This window comes from Echinops telfairi, unplaced genomic scaffold, assembly GCF_000313985.2.
Source record: "Echinops telfairi isolate 266 unplaced genomic scaffold, ASM31398v2 ScPeMD7_7414;HRSCAF=8452, whole genome shotgun sequence".
NCBI lineage: Eukaryota > Metazoa > Chordata > Mammalia > Afrosoricida > Tenrecidae > Echinops > Echinops telfairi.
Window position 1 is genome coordinate 1,153,869 of NW_022111314.1, and position 9,462 is coordinate 1,163,330.

At 64.8% G+C, this 9,462-nt stretch overlaps 1 protein-coding gene across 1 annotated transcript; it reads left to right on the plus strand.

Annotated features, from left to right (window-relative positions):
* The first annotated feature begins 769 nt into the window (after window positions 1-769).
* Window positions 770-7,735, plus strand: RBBP8NL (RBBP8 N-terminal like). Its single transcript, XM_045296933.1, has 13 exons — window positions 770-830; window positions 1,647-1,689; window positions 2,227-2,322; window positions 2,496-2,608; window positions 3,043-3,115; window positions 3,500-3,657; window positions 3,744-3,814; window positions 3,968-4,131; window positions 4,651-5,350; window positions 5,587-5,683; window positions 6,112-6,179; window positions 6,274-6,403; window positions 7,401-7,735. Exons 1-13 carry the CDS (start codon window positions 770-772, stop codon window positions 7,514-7,516), a joined length of 1,890 nt encoding a protein of 629 aa, XP_045152868.1. The 3' UTR covers window positions 7,517-7,735.
* Window positions 7,736-9,462: the final 1,727 nt, after the last annotated feature.

Genomic DNA, 9,462 nt, shown 5'->3' on the forward strand with positions numbered 1-9,462 from the left:
GGGGGAGGCAGGCAGGGCGGCAGTGAAAGAGGAGGCTCCACCTGGCCTTAGTTTTCCTCCTGAAATGAGCACCTGCCACCTGTGGGCAGGGTGGGCGCAGCCAGGCACTGAGCGCTGAAGGCAGAGGTTATCTGTGAGGTCGTGTGCAGGGGGGTGGGGGTGGGGGGCGGGGGAGGGACTGGTGGATACTGAGACCCACACACACACAGACCACACAGGCAGGGGTCTGCCCCAGGTAGATCTGCAGAACAGGTTTGGGGAGTCCCACCCCCCAGGGAGCTTTATCCTGACTGTGGCTACCCATGCTCAGTCACCTCCCTTCTTATGGGCCTGGTCCACCAGGGTGGGGGTGTCTGCGCCTAGGGGCTGTGAGTAGCCGACAGGCACTGGGGGCCGGGCCAAGCTGTCACTCAGAGCATTCGCTGCTGGGATTAGACTTTAGGGCAGGATTTGACCAGGGACAGCAGCTCGGGAACCCAGACCCAGAGCATCAGGGGTGGGCACGAAGGCCTGCCAGGTGATGACCATCAGGCCTGGATATGCAGGGCCAACAACTGGTTGCGAGGTGACTAGGAGGTGGGGCTTGAGCCCCAGGGGCCAGAGTGAGCTCAGGACTCAGGAGATGAGCCTCAGGGAGCTCTGGGTGGGTGGGCCAGGTCCTCTAGCCCCACCCTCCCCCTGTCAGGCACACACTCCTAAGCTGCAGCTTGCCCCCTCTCCGGCAGGCTGGCTGCTGTGGGGCAGTAGGGCGCAGCGGGCACAGGGGGCCATGGCCAGCTTCGTGGAGTCGCTGAACCGGCTGAAGGACGCCCATGAGAAGGAGCTCCTGGGTGAGTGGGCGGGGCTCCACTCCCCTCGGACTCCGGCCACATGGCCGGGCACCATGGCAGTGCTGGCCAGAGGCCTGGAGCCGCCCTTGGGACACACAGATCATCTGCCTCCAGCCGCATCCGGCCAGCCTGCCCCTGGTGCTCCCGGTGCTGGCTGGGGGCAGGCAGGGCAGAGCAGGGACTCCCCTCTCTGGGGAGGGGGCTGGATGCCTCACACTGAGGTCGCCACTGTACTGACCCCCATGCTGGGCCCGGCCCCACCCAGCTCCCCATTCCATGCCCACGGGGATCCCTCACTTCAGGCCTTACCCAAGCTACCCCCACTCCCAAGTCTCCAGAGAGGCAGGGCTGCTGGTTGGGACTACAGCCTGACCCACCCTAGCCCCTAGGTCCTGCACACCCTCTCCGAGTCACACAGCACAGAGAGGAGGAAGTGTATTGGGACTGCCCTCCAAGCACTTCATCTTGGCTCTTGCTGTGCCCCAGAACTGCCCTATGGGCACTCACTGTCCATCCCAGGAGTGGCCAAAGTGGCACGTCACTCCCGGGACCGCAGGCCCCATCCCTGCCAGCCTCCTGACAGATGTCACAGAGCTTGGGACCCTGAGGGAATGGGCGCTCAGCCCAAACCCTGGGCCCAGACCACAGTGGCAGGCAGAGCTGAGGCTGGGGTGACCAGCACTGGCCAGGAGGGATCCAATGAACAGGGCTGGGAGAGGCCCTGGCAGCAGATGGCCAGGGTCTGCAGGCACCACAGGCAGAGGGGGGCTGAAGGGGGCGGGGGGCATGGGACCCTCAGCCTCGACTCTCCACTAGGCCTGCGGAGCAAGCTTGTGGAGCTGACCTCAGAGAGGAGCCGGTAAGTTCACAGCAGCCCGGGGCCAGGTGGGCATGGGGGTGAGGGTAGGGGGGCCAGTGGCCCCCGGGGGAGATCAGACCACCAAGCCCCCAAGGTGCCACAACCCCAGGATGCAAGGAGAGAAACTGAGGCTTGGAGGGGCAGTGTCCGGGTCACACAGCAAAGCAACAGCCCCAAGCCCACCACTGAGCAGAAACCCTAGGGGGACAGCCCTCCCCAGGGCATCTTCCTGCCCCAGGATGCTCACCTGGCCCAGAGGACAACCTCCCACTCACAGAGGGACTGCCCAGCTGCCCTGAGCACGCTCACGGGAGGCCACGGGAGCAGCTCTCTCTGCCCGCCCACCCGCATGAAGCTCCCTTGAGCAGGGTCTCAGGGCTGCACTTCAGATGCGCAGTGACTTAGAAGAAAAAATGGAAGTACGGTGCCCACCAGGTGGTGCCCCGAGCAGGACCCTGGGGAGAGTGGGGGGCAGGCCAGGGCAGGGCGGGGCCCTGGGGACCCCAGCAGAGGGGATCTCTCGTTCCTCGACCACAGGGACACCCAGCGGGTGGAGGAGCTCTTTGCCAAGAACCAGCAGCTCCGGGAGCAGCAGAAGGCACTGAAGGAGAACGTGCGGGTCTTGGAGAACCGGTCAGTGGGCCTGCCCGCAGGGAGCCCTTCGGACAGGGTCCCACCAGAGCACAGCGTGGGAAAGGGGCAGGCATGCCTGGAGCAGGGAGCATGAGGGTGCACCCTTCGTGGCTGTGGGACACCTGGCTGCCCACTGAGCTCGGCCTCTTGCCCACCCCCACCCCCGCCCCCAGGCTGCGGGCTGGCCTATGTGACCGCTGCATGGTGACCCAGGAGCTGTCCCACAGGAGGCAGCAGCAGTTCCACAGTTCACACCTACAGAGCCTGCAGCACATCTTCCTGCTGAGTGAGCCCTCGCACCCCGGTCCTGAGCGAGACCCCTGCAGTACCCCCGCCGCAGTGTCCTGTCTGGGCCCAGGGCTGCTGGGTGTGCTGTGACCCCCACCACCCCCACTAGGGAAAAGGATAGGAGCCCCCAGCCCACTTGACGGGCCAGGACACCCATGCCCAGGGCCCCCGCCAGGTCCCATATCAGCCCTGGGGGTGGAGGGGTCCCCACTCCCCGCTGCGCCTCGGCTTCCTCTTTCACAGAGGAGGGGCCCCCAGCCCACGGAGGACTAAGGCCAAGCTGGACAGACTTCAGGCCTCGGTGCAAGTTCATGGGCCTGTGCCCGACCCTGGACCAAGCACTGGGGGCAGAGCTGGGAGCCAGACCTGGAGGAGGTGTCACCAGGTTGTGAGGAGGGCCCCTCCCCCATCACTGACCAGTCACTCCCACAGCCAACGAGATGGCCAGTCTGAAGGAGGAGAACAAGAGTCTGAGGGAAGAGGTGAAGCGACTTCGGGGCCTGGAGTGAGTGGGGCAGGGGCTGTGCCAGTCCACCCACCAGGGTGCATGGCGTAGGGGGGAGGGGGGGCCCCCAGACCACCATCCAAGGGGAGACTCCTAAGAAAATGAATGGATGCTCCCAAACAGAGCAGTCTCCACACCCCCAGAGTGAGTCCCCACCCCCAAAACAGAGCAGTCCCTATCCCCCCCAAAGCAGCCTGACCCGAGGCTACCCTGGGGGCTGGGGGTCATGGCTGGGGCCCGAGCTAAGCCCTGCCGGTGGCAGAAGGTGGACTACAGGGTAGAAAACTGGCTCTCCCTTCTCCTGACCCCTCGAGGGTCCCTGGCCTTTCTGCTCATCTGGGGGATCAGTCTTCCCTCACCTCCCCGACCTTGCCTCCCCTCCAGAGACAGACCCACGGCCCTGAGCAGGGAGGGCCCCTCAGGCCCGCCCTCACCCCTGCCGCTGTCCTCGCTGGACGATGGGAAGGCCAGCACTGAGCAGTCACCTCCAGGCCACCAGGAGCCCCAGGCCCAGAGTCCCAGTGCAGAGCCTCGGGGAGAAGGTATGTGCTGGCAAGGTGGGGGCCCCGCTGGGGTACAGAGTTCCCTGGGCCGGCACCCAGCCTCTCCTGCTCCCTCTCCCCTGCAGAACAGCTGCTGGGGAGCCGGATCTCGCCCCTCACCAAAATCTCCCCTGGCGAGCCGAAGGCCCCGGACACAGTGAGTGCCAGTCCCCAGCAGGGCTCCTGGGATTGGGGCGGAAGGGAGGCTGTCCCCTCCCCTACTGGCTGGCCCACCCGGCTCAAGCCCTGGCTGGGATCAGAGGGCAAAGGGTGGACGGTCTCGGCACAGCTGACCCACTGCCCTTCTCAGAGCCCCCAGTGCATCTCCAACCAGCTGCATGGGACCATCGCGGTGGTCCGGCCCGGGACCCAGGTGTACCCCTCGGACCAGGGCACACTCAACGGGACGCCCCCTCCACCTGCCAGGAGCAACCCCCCCAGTCCCCCCTACGAGCCCAGCCTACCCCTGGACAGGTAAGGGTCCCACCCACTGGTGTCACCTGGAGAGGCCTCTCCTGAGATTCCATCTCAGAATCTACCCAGAGGGGCCAGGAAGTCTGTCTGGTTATCGCCCCCGGGAGCCCCCTCCTTTCTCTGGCTTAGCTTTTTCTGGGCACCTACCTGGTGCAAAGTCCCCATGCAACACCCCCGCCCCAGTGACCATGCCTTGGGGGGAGGGGTAACCCATGGATCTAAGGTCCAGACTGCCTGTGTCCAGGGACTGAGAATGCAGATTGTGCCGGAGGAGCGGGTGAAGAGGGAAGGTACAGGCACCGCTGTTCTGAGGGGAAGGAGGAGAGGGATGAGGAGGAGGCAGCAGCCAGCCCAGCGTTGCCCACGTCAGGTGGTCTCCAGAGCCCAGAGCTAGGACTACCCTCAAGTCCCTGGGGCTCAGTTCCCCAATGGGTAGCTGTTGCCTCTCCCTACATCTGCTCAGCCACCACTGGCCCCCCGCAGGCTGCAGGCCTCACGTGGTCCCCCCCACCCTTGCAGCCGCCTGCGGACCCCCCAAGCCTCCGTCACGGCCTTCGAAGCTCTGACCCCTGACCGCCTTGGCCTCCTGAGCCGCCAGCTGGTCCTGCACCCCTGCAACCCCCGCAGCAGCCCCCTGACCACCAAAGCCCCCAGTGGTCCTGGGCCACGGAGCCGGAAGGCCACAGAAGCCAAGGGCTGGGAGGAGCCCAGCAGCCTGCTGGGCCTGCCAGGGTCCCTGGTGGATGGCCGGAGCCCACGGCTGGAGAGCACACTGCACCTGCTCCTGGCCCAGCAGCAGCTCCGAGCGTGGGCAAGCAGTGCCAGGCCACGGAGCACACCGCCCTCCCCACCCATCGGCTCAGACTCCGAGGGCCCGGAGGATGTGGAGGCAGGTGGGACCCCGCTGACCAGAGCAGCCCAGCACGGAGGACACTCCCTGCGGCCCCCGGCCCCCTGCAGCCCCCCGGGGACGGCAGCTGCACTGGAGCATGCTCCCGACAAGGCCCTGGACCTCTCAGGGTGGGGCCGGGGCCGAGGCACCCCCGAGCCCGCCTGCTGCCCTGCCTCACTCTGCCCCTCAGGCACTCCCCACCCAGAGTCACCCCAGGAGACCGAGCCCCTAGCCCAGTCGGGAGCCCTGGCCTCCAGTCCCTGGGAACTCAGGAACGGCGTCAAGGGGGCCGGGGCACCAGAGCTGGAAGAGGCCCCTGCCCCTGTGGTAAGGGCCTCCCCTCCCCCGGTTTGGGCTCAGTCCTTGTGTCCCAGGCTGGCAACCGGCCGGGGTCTCCAGGAACAGATTGCTTCTCCCTAGCTTTCAAAGCCCACTCCCCCAGGGGCCGAATCCCCACCCAGGAGGAACTGGGTCCTGCCAACTGGGCTGGGCTGGGCTGGGCTGGGCTGGGGCAGGGGGGCAGTCCCCCAAAGGAAGTCAAGCCATGTACTTGGCCCTCCTAGGGCCGCCTCCCCTCTCCAGCAGGAACTGTGAATGAGCCCAGAGGGAGGTCCCAGGCACCTGCTCACCTAATGGGACCTGACACCTATGGCCACCCAGGTGAGCGGAGCCCCACCACAGCCACCAGGGTCCAGCCAGAGGGGCGTCATGCTGGGAGGGGGTGTCATGTTGGGAGGGGGCACCCTGGTGGTTTGGGACCCAGTTCAGCTCTTCAGCTTGACCAGCTGAAACCCGTACCTGGGTTCCCCACCTGCAGGCCCCAAGAGGGAGTTAGGGGCCCAGACAGGCACCCCTCCCACCTGGTCAAAGGAAACGCCTCCGGGTGGGTGGGGCTGAGGGTAGGGTGAGACTGTCCAGTGAGACGCCCACTGCCAAGAAGTGGCCCTGCTGGCCACTGGCCAGTCGTGGGCTAGGACACTGCGGCCACCTGCAGAGTGCCCTTGGCACTGTCACCTGCTCTGTCTGACTGGTCTGGGCACTATGGCCAGACCCCCAGCCTGGCCTGACCCACACCCTGTGTCCCGAAGGGTCCAGCAAGGAGGCACAGAGGTCTGAATCCGGTGAAGAGGCCCAGCCAGATACCTCAGACAACAAGGTGGGTCCTGGTCCTGTTCCACAGGCCAGCACCAGGGTTCCAGGGTGGGGTGGGGGTGGGGGTCCTCATTCTCACCAGACCCACTTCTGCCCAGAAGTCCCCGAGTGCGGAAGCCAGCGCCAAGCTCAGCTCGCCAGGCGAGGGATCCCAGGGCTTCTGTGCCGAAGAGCAGGGTCAGGGTCTGCAGGGCAAGCGGAAGCGGACATCCGACTCACTGGGCAAAGGTACCTTCCAGGGGGTGGGGGTGCAAGGAGTGCCAGTGGGCGGGGTCTGGGCGGGGCCCACTTGGAAAGTGAGTTTGGGCTCCAGCCAGGGCACAGACTGGACCGCAGGGCTTGCAAGGCAGGGAGGGGGACTGGTCAGGGCCAATATGAGAAAGAGCAGGGACAGGGCCCAACGGCCCGGGGTGAAGCCTGGGCTGGGTGCAGGGAAGAGTTACTGGGCAGGCAGGTACCATTTAAGTCTGGCCATTTGGGGAGTGGGTTTGCTCAGACAACTGGACCCTCCAGTGAGAGAGCAGAGACAAGCCAGGTGTGGGAGCAGAGCCTGGCCCAGCCTGCCACCTCTTAACTGTCAGAGGGGCCAGCTCTAGAGCCTCTGGGAGGTTTAGTGGGTCCACACACAACCATCATTCCCATCTGCGGCACCACCAGCACTGTCCTGCCCACAGGTGGACCCTGGCCCCTCCACTCCCCTCTGCTGTTCACCCTCAAAGGGCAGCACAGCAGAGGACAGACCTTGGATGCTGCGGCCACTCATAGTGCTGGACCACGTCATATATATGCTGATGGTGGTGCTTTGGGCTCCTGCTCCACAGATGCGGCAACAGGGGACTCAGGACTCCCCTCCCCTTCACACTTCCACTCTGGCTCCAGGGTGGGAGTGCTCTCAGTCCCTGATGCTCAGCTGTGAACTTGAGCTCATAACCTGGGAGTGGCCTGAGGGGCAGGCCGCCACTGCTGCTCAGGGCTGAGGGTCTGGCACCCCTGCCTTTTCCACTGCCCCATGGGTCCTGAATGGAGCCAAGGGTGGTGGGCAAGTCGGGGTGGGGCAGCCTCCAGGTCTTCCTGTGGAGGCTGAAGCTGAGGAGGCATCCTGGTTGGGATGGCAGCCCCCACCCAGTCAGGTCAGCGGTCAGTGGTCAGACGGGTCCCGTGGGTGCCCCGGCCCTTCCCACCAGCCCCCCCAGGCCTCCATGACCTTGGCTCCACCATCCCACAGCCTCCAAGAAATCATCCCGAGGAAGAAGGAGACGGCGGGAGCCCCTGGCAGTGGCCGAAGGGCCAGGGAGCCCGCTGGACACTGAGGACAGCAGTCCCTCAGACTGGGAGAGCTAGGCAGCCTCTCCCCACCTGCCTAGCACCGGCACCAAGCCAGGCCAGCCACCACGCCTCGGTCGGCCAGGCACACAGGAGCCAGGCCAGGAATGCAAAGCAGCCTTCGAGTGGGACTGTGGTCCATCCGAGGACAGGGCTGCAAGGCCATTCACCGCAGAAGTGCTCCTGACCCCGTTGCCGAGCCCTCTCCCTAAGTTTGCCCTTTGGGAGAATGGGAGCATGAACTATACATCACCCCATTCCCCGCAGGATGCTTGGACCATTCCAGGCCAGCGCCCCCACCCCACCCGCCCTCCACCTCTCCATCACCAGTTGCCCCAGCTAACTTGGGGCGGTCTCAGGCGCCCCCTGGTGGGGCCCCAGACAACAGGTGCCGGGCAGCTGAAGCAGGGTCAGCAGGGCCAGCTCAGCTTCCACAGCTGCCTGGAGGAGCCACAGGAGCCACAGACCACACCCCACCCAAAAGGCACTTGAATGTGCCCGGGAGCCCACAAAAGGACAAAGTCTGCTCTATGGCCGGTCTGTGGCAAGATCCAGGTTCCCCTCTGCTGTCCCACCTACCCAGCCCTGCACACGGCCCCCTCCCCAACAGCAGGCCCCAGTCACTGGTCCAGTGTTTGCTGCTCCATTCGCTGCCCCTCCATTCTCTGCGGGCAGCTCACCCACAGGGACAGAGCTTTCTCCAGAACCTGAAGTCCAGATGTGTGTGTGTGTGTGTGTCTGTGTGTGTCCCCACTTGTGAGTCACATTGATTAGTTTTCCCCCAGAATTAAATAAAACCAGACCTGCATGCTATACACACACCTGCCTTCTGGGCCAGCCACCCAACACACTGCCTACACCTTAGACCAGCGGTTCTCAACCTGTGGGTCGCGACCCCTTTGGGGGTCGAACGGCCCTTTCACAGGGGTCTCCCAATTCATAACAGTAGCAAAATTACAGTGATGAAGTAAAAACGAAAATAATTTTATGGTTGGGGGTCACCACAAAATGAACTGCATTAAAGGGTGGTGGCATTAGGAAGGTGGAGAACCACTGCCTTAGACACAAGGATTCTGTGGAAGGATGGGGTTGCCCAGTAGGGGGTGACTGAACGCCCTTCCCTGTGAGGCCCCTAGCCCACCAGTAAAGAGGGCCCGGCCAGGACCCCAATCAAGGGGCAAGGGTCCAGCTGCCACCCAGGAAAGGAGGAGGGCATCTGAAAGGGCTGGGAAGTAGATCTGCTATGTCCATAGTCCAGGGGCTGGCCAGGCAGTGGGATGGTCAGGGAGCCATCTTGGGGCCCCTGTGCACAGACCCCTGTATCTGCTGACTGACTGCTCACTGCATACCGAGATCCTTACCCCTCTCTAGCAAGGCCCTGTTACCATGCCCTGGGTCATACCGGTAAATCACCAAGGTTCCTTAGTAAGGGTGAGCTCGGAGCTTGAACCTGGGTTCGGTGAGGGGAATTCACCAATGCCTGGGCCCCTACAGGTGGCACCCGACTTGCACGCACCCTGGAGAGTTGGGGTGCTTTCGCCATCTTTCTCCCACCCACCCCATCCCCTGCACACAACCAGAGCGAATGAAGCTAAGAAAGCAGGTTCCCCGCAAGATGATCACGAATCAGACGCCACTCAGAAACAGGACCAAGGCGTCAGCGGCTGCAGCTTCGGCAGCAGGGACTTGAACTTGCGGCGCAGCCCGGCGCTCGGGCCCAGAGCAGGCCCCGCGAGGCGGCCGGGCACGCGACTCGGCTCTCTCGGGACGCGGCCGGAACTGTCTTTAGGACCCAGGGGAGCCGCCCCCTCGAGCAGGCCGGCCCACCCGCGGCGCCGGGCCAGCCAATGGACGGGCGGGACGGCGGGTCATTTGCATGTGGGCGCGCCGCGGCCAATGGGCGGCGAGCGTGCGCGCGCGGGCCGGGGCGAAGCCTGGGCTGGGTGCAGGGAAGAGTTACTGGG

Bases quoted from the DNA above. Each gene is read 5' to 3' on its own strand.
- RBBP8NL (XM_045296933.1), top strand. From the start codon at position 770: ATGGCCAGCTTCGTGGAGTCGCTGAACCGGCTGAAGGACGCCCATGAG. The intron at 1,690-2,226 runs GTAAGTTCACAG...CCTCGACCACAG, and splicing joins CTGACCTCAGAGAGGAGCCG to GGACACCCAGCGGGTGGAGG. The intron at 3,116-3,499 runs GTGAGTGGGGCA...CCTCCCCTCCAG, and splicing joins AAGCGACTTCGGGGCCTGGA to AGACAGACCCACGGCCCTGA.